Source organism: Harmonia axyridis, chromosome 1 (genome assembly GCF_914767665.1).
Source record: "Harmonia axyridis chromosome 1, icHarAxyr1.1, whole genome shotgun sequence".
Classification (NCBI taxonomy): domain Eukaryota; kingdom Metazoa; phylum Arthropoda; class Insecta; order Coleoptera; family Coccinellidae; genus Harmonia; species Harmonia axyridis.
The window spans coordinates 32,321,637-32,336,148 of NC_059501.1; the positions used below are offsets into that span (position 1 = coordinate 32,321,637).

At 35.8% G+C, this 14,512-nt stretch overlaps 1 protein-coding gene across 3 annotated transcripts in view; it reads left to right on the forward strand.

The window, feature by feature from the left end:
• Positions 1–3,712: 3,712 nt before the first annotated feature.
• Positions 3,713–14,512, forward strand: part of LOC123683414 (angiotensin-converting enzyme-like) — a 28,170-nt gene continuing 17,370 nt past the window's right edge. Inside the window, exons 1-3 of one of the 3 annotated variants that reach the window (XM_045622434.1) lie at positions 3,713–4,152; positions 12,300–12,596; positions 13,201–13,444. In XM_045622434.1, the coding sequence (XP_045478390.1) occupies positions 4,027–4,152; positions 12,300–12,596; positions 13,201–13,444 (667 nt within the window). In that variant the 5' untranslated portion in view covers positions 3,713–4,026. Of the gene's footprint in view, positions 4,153–8,993; positions 9,111–12,299; positions 12,597–13,200; positions 13,445–14,512 lie in introns of those variants that run through there. The other 2 variants (XM_045622441.1, XM_045622450.1) reach the window with 2 other exon arrangements.

A 14,512-nucleotide genomic window follows, 5' to 3' on the forward strand; every position in this document is an offset into this window, starting at 1 on the left:
CGGTATTGAAACTTTGTGGCGAGATTGGCGAGAATGATACAAAAAACGAAAACAACAGGTAATTGTATACCGATGACGAATGCGAAAATTACAGATGGTAAATAAAACCGACAAAGCGAATAGATAAAGGAAAATAATAAACCTCGGATACAGATGTGCTCGTACTACAATAAAAGTACTCATCTTGAAAGCGATAATAAACCCAAAAACTGTAAAAAGGTCCGATTTTTTACTGCCGTGTCGATTTTCAAGGAAAGTGAAATGATTATTCGTTCATTTTTATGGAAAAATTCTGAAATCTGATATTTTGGAAAATATATATTTCTACGCCCTTGGAGAGCAATAAAATTAATCATCTTGAAAGTGATAATAAACTCATAAAGCGTAAAAAGGTCCGATTTATTATACCATGTCCATTTCAAATTCTTATTATAGTCTTTCCACCAAATTTTTCATGCGCTTAACGCCGTTTTATGATATTGATATATGTATTTAGAAACTGAACTGATAAAGTCAGGTGCTTTTGAGCGCTTGTTCATTCATAAGCCAGTTGCACCATTGGAGACCACATTACTGTATATAGGTCTCAAACCACATAACTGTGTAACGATATATATGTTTTCTCCAAGGGTGAGGTTGGTGCATTAATGAACGAATGCTCTTCGTGACGAATATGTAAGATATATGTAATATTCTTTAAAAGTTTAGGTACGTAGATTAAAATCTCAATTTCATGGTCGGAAAGAAATCTTCAATGTTTCTTTTGACAATTACTTTCTGGATAATGGCACATCTAAATTACCAAAAAACCTTGAATATAAAAGGAGACGAATGAAAGTACCGACAAATTTCAATGCTCATAAAATTCATCTGAAGGGTATACCCAATAGCGGATTTAGTATATTTCGAAAAAAATTATTATAATATTATGTACCTAAATATACATATATCAGTAATAATTTTTTTCGGCAACCGTCCGGGAAGTGCTCACTTCCCGGACGCTTATTCTCTGAGAAAGTAGCATTTCCCGGCCTAGTCCGGAAAGTACGTACTTCCCGGACTAGGCCGGAAAAGAATCATAGAATCCATAGCAACCGAGATAACGGCTGACAGTTCATATGAAATTAGTTGTCAAAAATTTGCATGTTTTTTGATCGCAATCGCAATAAAATATGGAAAGCAGCAGCGATAGTGTTATTTTACATGGTTGCCGAAAAAATATTGTACGCAACACGCCCGAAAATGGTTTTTTTGGACTCACAGACTTCCAGGACTCGCTTACGCTCGTCCTGGAATTTTGTCTATTCGTCCAAAAAAAACCCTATTTCCGGACTTGTTACGTAAATTACTATTAAAAGCGAAAAGTATCTCGTTTTTGATTTTACCTTAACTCGCAGATCTAGTTGTAACATTTGATATTATTTCAATCATTGAAATGTTAGATAGTTATTTAGGCTGTTTCCATCATCTGTGCGGTTAGTTGTTACCGACGTTTCGGCAAGCATTCTCCTGATGACGTCTTAAATATGGTGGTCCTGAGAAGGACCGATTATTTGGTTCTGATTTTGAGTATAGAATATACTCAAAGGGTTCTGAAAATAACAGTTTGTAAATTAGGCCTGTCTGGACTTGTAAGACCATACTTTTTTTTTGAGTTCGTATTGAGGGGTAACAAAATATGTTGCGTACAAGCCCGACGGGTTCGTCGGGCTTGTAGTTTGGCAAGCGGTTCTTCCCAGAGTTTCGAAAGATGCGCAGCCCACGACGCCAAAACCAAAGAGACACTACATACGCTTACAAGAAAAAGTAGAATTAGATTTCCAAGGAATGTTCTTCTTTTAAAATGAATGATTTCTGAATTTTTTCAGTTGTTGGTGTATAGGATGTCCCAAATTAGTTGTCTAGCGAGGGGATCTCTGAACCCCTTTGAGCTAGAAAATAATGAATGAATTAATTAATTTTGTGAAAACCGCAACCTCATAAATTCAACTGTTTTCAAGCTACAGGGGAAAATTGGAAAATGACGTGAAATGAAATGTTTTCACACCTTCTTTATTATTGGTGTTATTAACATGAAACGAAAACATCCTACAGGCACTTTTTTTTAGTAGAATCTATTGGTGTCATCATTTATTTTTTATAACCATCAGTTTTGAAGGTATAACACAAACTTGTGTTCTTTGAATGTAAACCATAACAATTTCTATAACAAGGTCATTTTCCTTTTCAAAAATATATAACATGATATATAAATTTCTTATTAAACTATGAAAATCATCAAGTTTCACACGCCAAATCAATCAAGTGCCTATCTATAATAATCTGTGAACTTCAGATAATTAAAATATTCGGTGGCCACCAAGATCTCCGTATTTAACACTATTAGATTTTTTTCAATATTTCAATATTTTCAAATTTTGTTCTTTAAATGTGACCAAAGGAAAAAATAAAACGTAGTTAAACCCGGAGACCTTGGGGCCTCCAAATATTTTAATTATCTGAAGTTCACATATTATTATACATAGGCACTTGGTTGATTTGTCGTGCAAAACTGAAACCGTAAATCGGTCCTCAAGCTGTGATTACCTATTTTGTTGATTGATTACAAGGACGAGATTTGAATACCACCAAAAATAAGACCAGGTTCACAATACAAGCGCTCAATGCGTGTTAACAAGTGTTTTTGTATAGTTATTTATAATACAAGTGCAGAAGGCATTGATATTCTTCCACGAGTTCAAAATTCAAAAACGAGCCACGAAGTGGCGAGTTTTGGAATGAACGAGTGGTAGAATGAGCCTTCTGTACAAGTATTATACATTATTTTCTCTAATTCATTGCATTTTCTTTGAAATGAATGAAATATTTCCATAAATATATTTTAGTGATTTTTGAATTGAAAAATGTTGGTTGGCAGAACTGATTTCTTTAAGGCAAATTGATGAATTGACAGATAAAGCCGTGGCGGAAAGTTCGGAGTACCAACATAGAATAATAAAATATAACCATGAAAACTGTGCGTTTCTGATATATTCTCGCACGATTTTGTTCAACAAGATGTGGAAGAATGAACGGAAGAACCACAGAATTAGAGAAACTATATTTTATTCAAAGCTTATACATGATAACGCGCGTTTTTATGAAGCGCGTGTTGAACGCTGTGAATAAAATACATGTACTTATAAATGCGCATTGCCAAAACGCGCGTTGAGTGCTTGTCATGCGAACCTGCTCTAAAGAAATTATGAGATATTTTCATTTCACACCATTTTTCAATTTTCTCTTTTAGCTTGAAAACAGTTAAAGTCATAAGGTTGCGGTTTTCACCAAATTAATTTTCTCAGAAATCGAGCCCGAAAAAAGTTAATTTTTTTCTAGCTCGAAAGGGATTCTAAGATCCCTTCAGTAGTAAACGAATTCGGGAAACCCGATACACATTAATCGAAAACCGAAGCTTCAAAGAAGTACCTACAATATTTTGTACCTTCATTAAACAATTTTCATGACACAAGGAATTGAGATTTTATACAAGTGCAATTCTTGTGAATTATTCCAAAGGTAGGACAAATCCAGTATCATCAATAAGAAATTAATGTCAGTTGCTCTTAATTACGACATCCTCAATAGATTTATCTACACTTCGATGAGTACTTAGGTCAACTGAGGATCAGTCAAGCATATCACATTTCTCACATAACTTTTACAAGGAAACCCTATACTAAACATCAATCCTTCGAGAAAATTTCGCGTTTACACACTTCAGTTGTGGTATAGATCGTTATTGGGTGAGCACTTCCGATTCTTCATCAGTGAAATCGCCGAAAGAAGGAAATTACCAGGGGCTAACCAAGCACCTTTCATTGTGCGGCGTGTGTCGGAGGCTTGTCACAGTGCCATAACTCGGAAGAGACACCAATTTGTCTCGCCATCAGAGAAGCATTAAATTGGAGGTGTATGTGCTCTTCTAAATCGGTTGTGCGACTTCGATTTAGTGTATCAGAATATTTTGCGACAAAAACATGAATCATGGTAAAGTTAGGAACTGGTGAAGATTACGCGTTGTCCAAAACCCTACTGGTAATTGTACTTTATTTCTGGGATACGAGGAGGTATGTGGGGGCGGAGGTTGTTGCTGATGAGAGGCTTGTTCAGGTGAATATTTTGATTGGAAATTATATTAGGCTAATTTCGCATATGTAATATTTTCCTTCGACATTTTACAAATACATACATATAGTTTTTGAGGATAATAACCATTATGATGACAAAAGCAAAGATTCAAATTTTACATTGGTATTCGTTTATTATTTTTCCAATATCACAGACTGTGTTGCCGTTTATTAAAAAAGTACTAACAACTTCAATATTTCAAATAGAACACCCTGTATATTATCACTTTCATCGGTTTGCCGTACCCTCTTGTTTATTTATGTATTAACTTCCTTGTTCTTATCTTCATCGATTTTCGAGTAATATATTGATTGATTTACTTCTTCTTTTATTTGCAAAACATAGCTTCAATTAAACATGCATGCAATTCGGTACTTTGGAATCCTAGAAATCTGAAATTTCGGGTACCTATAGATTACCAATATCCCGTGTATCATTTACGAGTAATATAATACGCCCTTAATCATACAAAGTTGTTCGAAATCACAGGCTTCAGCGAGACATATTGAAATGATAAAAAGTGCGTTTTTTCGAATGGAATGACCTGCATATCATAAGATGTAATGAAAGAAAATGAAATTTCCTTTCAGAAGATATAACATGTTCCTATACCTAAATTGTAAGGTTTCCTAATTAAAAGCAAGTTTTCATCCCAATGGCAATATTCAGCTACATTCATTTAGATATCCGTGAAATGTTATAAACTTGTGAATAATGATTGTTGTTGTTGTTTTCCCGTTCTTTTTTCCTTAGAAAAGAGGTGCTTGGTCTCGGTGAATTATGATGATTTGACTATCCGCATTGGTCAAATTATCATAATTTGAAACTTCTATATCATTTCATGGATATCTAAAACAAACGTAGCCTCATATTGCCATAAGGATGAAAACTTGCTTTTAATTAGGGATCCTAACATTAAGGAATAGGAACATTTTATATCGTCTGAAAGGAAATTTCATTTTCTTTCAATACATATTATGATATGCAGGTTATTCCATTTCAAAAAAGTAGGACTTTTTATCATTTTAATATGTCTCGTTGAAGCCTGTGATTTCGAACAAACCTGTAGGATTTCATTTGTTTGCGAGATACAGGGTGTTTTCAGTCGTAGTTTTTAGTGATGCTTATTACAATTTATAGAATCATTATTAATATTCGCTACAGAGTGGGTAAAGAAGTAACAAAACTTAGAATTAATCTATTCATCACAGCGTACTAACTGGATCTTTATAATAATTTGGATTTTCCCGAGGATAACTAGAAAGCTGTTTGATTTTTTTTTCTCGAAATCGATAGCAGATACGACAAAACTACAACAAAGCAAAAAGTGTATTACTGAACCAGAAATCCTTGATATATTTTTCTGAACAACCAATGGTTCACCCAAAAATAGTTCTGGAAGAAAGAAGATGGTACCCTTCCAGAAAAAATGACACGCTGTAGATTTGCATTCAAAATTAGCATATCACAAGATGGAAACTTTTAATTGGAATATCTATGCAAATTCAAGTTAAATATCTTGAGAAGGGAAGGTGCTATGGGAAAAAAAACTTGAACTTTAACACCGGTGTCTCAAAAACAAAGCGTTTTTTAGGCTCATTTTACAGGACATTTTTCTTAAAATGATCCGAGAAATCTGTTATTTTCATTCGTACCTCCAATTACGACACACCGTGAAGATATAGTCAACTCAAAACTGATATCTTAACAAATAAATTACAATTTGAATGAAACACAATAATTTGTAGGTACAACAGCCCAGAAAATGTTTTTATGCGAATTACTCAGTTCAGTTCTTTGATAACTACAGTATTGAAATTTTGTGACGAGAATGATACAAAAAACGAAAACAACGGGTAAGTATATACCGATGACAGATGCAAAAACCACAGATGGAAAATGAGGGGCGACGCCGACAAAGCGAATAGATAAAGGAAAATAATAAACCTCGGATATAAACGTGCTCGTAGTGCAATAAAGTGCTCATAACGTAAACGGATCCGATTTCAAATGAGAATAAAAGGATTATTCGTTCATTTTATGGAAACATTTTCATTCTTCGCCTTTGCGACAATTTTGAAATTTTATATTTTGGAAATCTTGGGGGTTAATTACCCCCAGTACCCTCCTATTCTACGCCCTTGTGCATTTTAAAGAGTAAGCTAATACAACTTTGATGCATTTTAGAGAGTGAACAAAGGTGTATTTTAGTGAGTAAACAATGATGTATTTTAGAGAGAAAGTTAATAGAAACTTTTTTTCATATTTTTGGAGGAGCTATCACATCCTGAAATACTGCGCATATATTGTGAAACACCCTGTAGACAGTGGTATTATTGTGCGCAAATGGCGCGTTAATGAACAAGACCTTAAAAAATATTAGATTCTTTCCGGCCGTATCCATGATAATTGGATTCAAATTTTGAATGGCGCGGTTAAGTTCTTATAATTTGCGAAATCCGACTAGAGGTTGGTTTAACGTAGGACGGTTTACAGTTAAAGGACGACAAAGTTCTTGAAGGTGTATTTTAGTACCTATTCATATTTTCATAACTAGTTGAGATTGCCTTCTCGATTACTTCAATAGAATTGGCACTTAGCAATTTTTAAATTTCACTACAAAGTGGTATTTTCACTAAGAAAACATTTTTGTGTCGAAAATTAGCTAGCATTTGTATTGATAACGGACTGCGTCCGGCAAAATGTCCGGTATACATATATGCCGGTCCTGGCGGCAGCCCTAAATGACGTCACTTGATATAATAAAATAAAAAAGCTTTAATGATAGTGATAAACTTATTATAATTTAATATTTTTTATAGTGGAGATTACTTTTATTTATTACTAACATTTGAGTAAAATGAGAGCACGCTGTTCCCCCTAGAACAAGCGTAAAGATACAGTTAGATAACTTAATTTTTTTGGATTAGTGTATCGAATTTTTGAGGATTAATTAAATGGGAAGACAATTTTTTGTAGTTACCATCTAGCTCTTACAGTTTCTTAAGTAATTCCAGTACGAAATTTGGAATCCTTACTTTATTTATTTCCTTTTTACCGAATACTTCGTATCAATCCTGGAATTAATGGTTCACACTAGACTATATAGTTAGTAAGTTAGGCAAGGTTTTATCTGCATTACATTCGAATCAGAATATCACAAACTTGAAAAACCAAACTGCAAATGTATATTTGAGTTTGCTCTTTTTTTGTCCGATTTTCCAAACTCGAATTCGGTGGAGTAGTTGGTTATTTCGAGAAGTTCTTTTGGCATATAATAATGTGCAGGCTTTTCCAATAAGAGATTTAATTTTGAATAACACGCTATCTGGGCAGCTGTATCTTTTGAAGCTGTCATCTTTCGACAAGTTAAAACTACGTCATTATTACTAAAAATGGAAGAATACACGCCTCAACAACGCATTGAAATTATAAAATTCACTATAAAATGGTCAAAGATCGCAAAACTTATAGGTACTTGAAAAATCGAAACCGAATATTGCTATATACTGTATGTTGACGAAAACTCAAGTTTGTCGATTCCTCTTCGATCTTGTGAATGAGGCATTCCACAAACGACATTGCACCGTATTTTGCAAAAAGAATTAGGTTTCAAGGCTTTTGAATTTCAGTTAACACAAAAAGTCAAACCGGTCAATCACCAGCAACATCGCATCTTCGCTAATTGGGTCCTTGAAATACATCAAAATGATTTGGATTTTCATCTTCAGTGATGAGGCCCATTTTCATCTTGGAGGCTAAGTGGCTACGTTGATAAGAAGAATTGTCGCATTTGGGACTCGGAAAATTCAAGAATGATTGTTGAAAAGATTGAAAAGGCTTTACATCCTCAGCGTGTCACTGTTGGTTGGTACGTTGGTGCAATTCGATCTTAGTATCTTACTTTTTCGAAAATGGGACTAGTGCAACTGTTACGGTGACTGGATTGCGCTACCGAGCTATGATTAATGATTTTTAAGGCCAGAATTGGAGAATATTGATGTGGACGACGTTTATCTTCAACAAGATGCATCTACGTAACACGCAAACAACGAAACAATCGCTATTTTGCAAAAAAAGTTTCCTGGTCGTTTTTTTCTGAAAGAGGTGGTCACAATTGGCTATCAAGATTTTGTGATTTAACACCTTTAGAATTTTTCCTTAGATAGCACGTGAAAGATAAGGCTTATACCAAAGATCCACAATCAGATCAAGACCTTAAAGATTGAATTCGAGAAATTATCGAGAACATATACCCCCAAATGTTCGAATTGGTCATGGAAATTTCTATGAGAAAGTTTTGGTGCTGCAAGCGTAGCCATTTGACTGATATCTTTTTCCATCGTATATAATATTCCTTTACAATGGAATAAACTCCCATTGATTTCTCTTAAAATATACTCGCCGTTAATATCAAAATGAAACCTCTTATTGGAAAACCTTCAAGACTTTACTTTTCCAAATACGTATTATCTATGGATATTTTCATTATTTAAGAATCAATTCATTCATCACGATGCAATGAGAACTTTCCTTCAATTGCCCAACTCTAATGAAAAATTTGAATTAAAATCGTCCATCCATAAATACTTTCACTTATCGTAAAACAATAATAATAATTAAGCTGTAAGAACTTCCTTTTGTGAATCGCGAAATTTTTATCCACCTGAATTAATACATAAAAACAGAGAGTGAAGAGTACCTCTACTTATAATCATATTCCGTTAAATTTCTAGAGGTTTCCATATGAGTAATTGTAGGTCGTCACGCAATTCTTTCATATGCGTTCATATTTCAGGTGTATTATTGTGGTATGATGAGTTTACTGTTTGTTTTTTTATGAATGCCAAGATTGATACGGATATTAAACATGTCGCTAAATTAATAGATAACTAGATAGTAGATAGTGTATACAGAATGTCAATGTCTGATATATAATGGTACCAAAATAAATACATCTAACAGACGAGTTGATAAAAAAAAAAACCTTTAAATTTCAATCCACAAACAATATATTTATGTTCAAATTTCTGAGTATATGATGACCGATGAAAATTGTGTGTAGAGATATTTTGTCGAAGGATTCTCAACCAATTTGATGACGCGCAATTTTTCGGGAGATTGCGGTGTTTCATTCCAGCTCCACTGATGGAATCGTCAATAAGGCAATTCGGTGACCCCCGTTTTATACACCTCCACACAGACATAGCAGAGCATAGTGATTTTTCCATAGAACGTTCCCAACACGAAAAAAAGGATAAATAAAATTAACATTACCTACAGACCTGGCTGGTGAGTAGCGGGGCTAAATCAACCCCTAAATTTTTTAAAATATTATTTTTTTTTCCCAAAAAATATATTTGAGGCACTACGCAATTCATATATGTTGCAGTGTAATACTTAATGAATACGAAAGAAAATAAGCCAGATAATTTAATCGGGGTTTTAACATTGCCAGACGCGTGCAAAAATATTTTGCAAAAAATTATAAAAAATGTTTTTGAGGCAGCTTGAAATTTTAATGGAGTGTTATTTATAACTAAAAAATAAGATTCCCAAAAAGACAGATCATTTCGGTGGGGCTTTCTACCTGCCAGGTGATCAAACATTTTTTCAAAATATAAGGTGTGTGAATAAGTCTTTCCCGTTTTTTTTCAAATTTTGAGCCTTTATTGTTAAAAAATGGTTACAAATGAATTATTGAAAGTATTGGCCATCGCTAGCTACAACTTTTCCCCATCTTTCTGGCAACATACGAATCCCGTTGCGAAAAAATTCGACCGGTTTGGCCTCTATCCAGTCATCCACCCATGTTTTGGCTTCCTCGTAGGAATGGAAGTGCTGGTCAGCCAGGCCATGCGTCATCGATCTGAAGAGATGGTAATCAGACGGACTATACGGCGGGTGGGGTAGGCCTTCCCATTTGAGCGTTTCTAAGTATGTTTTCACCGGCTGTGCAACATGTGGGCGAGCATTGTCATGTTGCAAAATAACTTTGTCGTGCCTGTCGGAGTATTGTGGCCGTTTTTCTCGCAGTGCGCGGCTCAAACGCATCAATTGTCGTCGATAGACCTCGCCTGTGATCCTTTCATTCGGTTTCAGAAGCTCATAGTAAACCACACCTAGCTGATCCCACCATATACAGAGCATGAGCTTGGCGCCATGAATATTTGGCTTGGCCGTCGATGATGATGCATGGCCGGGTAATCCCCATGATTTTCTTCGCTTCGGATTATCGTAACGGATCCACTTTTCATCGCCAGTCACGATACGATGCAGAAAACCCTTTCTTTTATGTCGCTGAAGCAGCTGTTCGCAAGTGAAAAAACGCCGTTCGACGTCTCTCAGCTTCAGTTCGTACGGCACCCAATTTCCTTGCTTTTGGATCATTCCCATGGCTTTCAAACGCTTGGAAATGGTTGTTCGGTCAACTCCCAATGCTTCAGCAAGTTCTTCTTGCGTTTGACACGAATCTTCATCAAGCAAAGCCGCCAATTCTTGATCTTCAAAGATTTGCGGCCGCCCGGAACGCTCCTTGTCTTCCACGTCGAAATCGCCACTTTTGAAGCGTCGAAACCATCCGCGAACACTTGAATCATCGACACAACCTTCTCCATAAGCTTCCTGAAGCAACCGATGCGCCTCGGCAGCAGATTTCTTCAGATTGAACCAATAAAGTGAAACTTCCCGCAAATGACGTCGACTCGGCTCAAATTTCGACATTTTCACGATTTCAAAAATTTATGATTCGAAAAAATTTCAACTAATGTGTTAGTGTGGAATTGTTGACAGATGAATAAGCTTTGATCATGACATATGTAACCATTAAATACTCGCACAGTATTGGTGGCGCCATCTCTTACAAAAAACGGGAAAGACTTATTCACACACCTGATATTTTTGCACGCGTCTGGCAATGTTAAAACCCCGATTAAATTATCTGGCTTATTTTTTTTCGTATTCATTAAGTATCACACTGCAACATATATAAATTGCGTAGTGCCTCAAATATATTTTTTGGGAAAGAAAAATAATATTTTTAAAAATTTAGTGGTTGATCTCCCTCGTTCTGTGATTTCCCCCATAGCTCTGATTACGGAACTCAAGCCTGGGGTAGTTCCCCGCAGGGACTTGGTCGGCAAGCCTCCTCCCTTCGAACTTGATCTTCCACGAGGGGACGCCTCTTGACCCTGGCCTCGACCCAAGGGTCTTGCGACCTTTGTGAACTTGCACAGTTAATCCAAACCCTTAGTCCTCACAGCATAGGATCAACATTAGTTTGTGCAGGAAAATTATAAGGATGTGGGTTTCTGAAGGGTGTTCAGTAGTTTTGAGCGTGAGCAGTGCGGTTGAGCAGAGTACTAACATACTTTTTCGTTATCCTCGTATCCTGAGATTCGAGGTCATTGTTACTCCTCGAAAAGTGTACCGAGAATAACACTTAAGGTCCTAATTATATGAAAAAATATTATTGTACATTTTGTTTACCTTTTTTTTTACCTGAATTTCGGGGTGAAATTGAAGAATTCAATTTCACCCCGAAATTCAGGTAAAAAAAAGATAAACAAAATGTACAATTTTACGAAACTCAAGAAAACTGAAAATGAAACTCGCAACAAGAAGCATATGTTACTCTTGAGAAACAATTTTGAATTTGGCCACGTTTTCGTCATCAGTCGCTAACCATACCCGGCTCAAAATTCGAAAGTTAAAGACATCGTAACGAAATGATAAAGCAAAAAATCATTACTCAAAATGGCCAAATCAGTATTCATTTAACTTAGTTCAAGGATTCAGTAAATGGCATTTTATGATAATTATTGGAAATAATGAACACAAATCGAAAATCTCGTTTTTAAGGTAAGAATTATAATGACCCTTTGCAGTCTTTGCTAGCTCGATAGATGACGTCGCATATTGCCATTCTACGATGACAAGGTCATCAAGCTCCGCTTTACAGATGCAAGGTGTATATGGCAGGGATCATTCATGATTCGATCAGTGTCCCCAGGATGAAACTCCGTTATCATCTGATAAAGGGTGCACCTTAGAAATTGTCTGAGAAAGCTTCACTAAAAAATATTACTCAAACCTCATCTAATATTTACCATCATTATCATATTTTTCAGGGAACTAACGTGAATCTTGGTGATGCCCTCCAGTTCCTGAGAGAATTCGATGTAGAAGCTTCTAGAATATGCTTCAGTGTTGGCACAACTCAATGGTCTTATGCCACAAACATTACCGATTTCAACAGAAGGAGAATGGTTGAAGAACAAACGTTGAAGGCGAAATTTGACAAACTAACATGGAACAGAGCAATAACTTTTGATTGGACAAGGATACCTGACCCTATGGTTAGGAGACATCTTAAATTCTTAGTCACCGGAAACAGAGGAAGCTTACCAGATGAAAAATATAATGAGGTAAAATAATAGTATATTATGAGAAAATAGTATAAATAAACATTTAAAACATTCTCAACTCAGTCCGACGCGAAGCGGAATGATCACAACGTTGTGAGTGATTATAAGGCATTTATACAAGGAGTTACAAAAGAAATTTCAAAAGTAAAAAAGAGATTAACAATAAAAAAGCCTTTTGTCGATAAAATGTTTATTAATTATGAAAAAATACTATTTTGGAATTTATTTATTAAAAATAATGTCGTCTGAATGTCTATCCTCGCGTTCACGACAATCATTCAATCTAAATCTTAAATTTATGATGACATGCTCCGCGAAGGCTTTCATTTCATGACGAATATTTTGTTTTTACTGGACCAGAGAACTGGGTTTACAACATAAACTTTTGATATAAGGAAACTCCATAGGTAAAAGTCAATAGGCCTCGAATCAGAGTCAGCTCGTGTTTATGTTTTGCATCGGTCAGCCCGAGTTGACGTTTTGCATCGCTCAGCTCGAGTTTACGTTTTGCATCGGTGGGACCCTGTTTACGTTGTAGACATCTTTCTTTTTAAATTTCGATCATACGTAGTTCATTTCCTACTCCTAATTAACTAAATTTCAGATATATCATCTTATTTCTGAAATGAAGGATATTTATACCCACACCAAAGTATGTCCCTATGAGAATTTCGAAAATATTAATTGCGAATTGGAGTTAGAAGATATATCGAAAATCATGGAGGAATCTAGGAACCCTCTCGAATTGGCACATATCTGGAAGGAATGGCATGACAAAACAGGACCTCCTATGAAGAATAAATTCATGAGATATGTGGAGATAGCGAATCAGGCATCTAAAATAAATGGTAAGATAATTATAAAGTAGGTACTTATAACATAGTATAGATTTCCAGAATAATTGAGCGAATATTCTCTATTCATGATAATAAGAAAGATGGTCATAGTTACTTGCCGTGTAACGTTAAAAGGATGAAATTTTCAATCATACGATCAATGTTACATTAAAATTCAATAGGGAATTCAAAAGCATGATACTTCATATGTACTCTCATTTAATTGTACTCTCTTGAAGACCACATAACTGTATATAGGTATACATATATGTGGCCTATTAGGGTACAATTCGCGCGTGAATGACGATCGCTCAAAAGGTTCTGAATTCAAGTTCATTTCGATGTTTTCTATGATTCTAATGACATCATCAACACTGAATTTTGCACGAAGTTTGTGATGATTTATCTAAATATGCACGCAACATCTCATCGCAATCGCTTGTGTTGTTACGGAATTATTGGGTAGTTAATTTCCAATATTCTTCATGAATTTTCTTTGATTTACATGATGTGTCAACTTTTTTTTTTAATTTAGGGAAATCCACCTTATGGACACTCCAAAAATCTCGATAAGTGTGAAACTCCTGTCGGCACCTGCTTAGTAATTTGAGGGACTCCCTTAACCATAACCTCCATTAACTCCCCCATAAGATTATACGCACTAAAAATTTCAATTACATCTCCGCCGAACCCGTGGAAAAAGGTTCCAAGTACGCCAACCTTCCTCTTATGCGTTCAGCCTCTGTGCGGCCGGCTCACCAAGGGTTTGGTACTCTAGGACGGAGTGTCCGTCTTTGTGCAACGCTATTCTGCCCTAAGGAGGGATAGGCAGAAGTAATTCGTTTCTGGTGTAGAGCCATCCAGTATGTAGCCTAAAAAGCGCGAGGCAACTACCCACCTATGAGCTCCCTCGTTCCGTGGGTTCCATCATAACTCTTATTACAGAACTTAAGCCTGAGGTAGTTCCCCGCGAGGACTTGATCGGCTGATCTCCTCCCTTCGAACGGCGGAATGTCCTTCTTGTTTCACGCCGTCCTGCCCTAAGGAGTGTAGGATAGCGCAGAAGCAATTCGTTGAAGG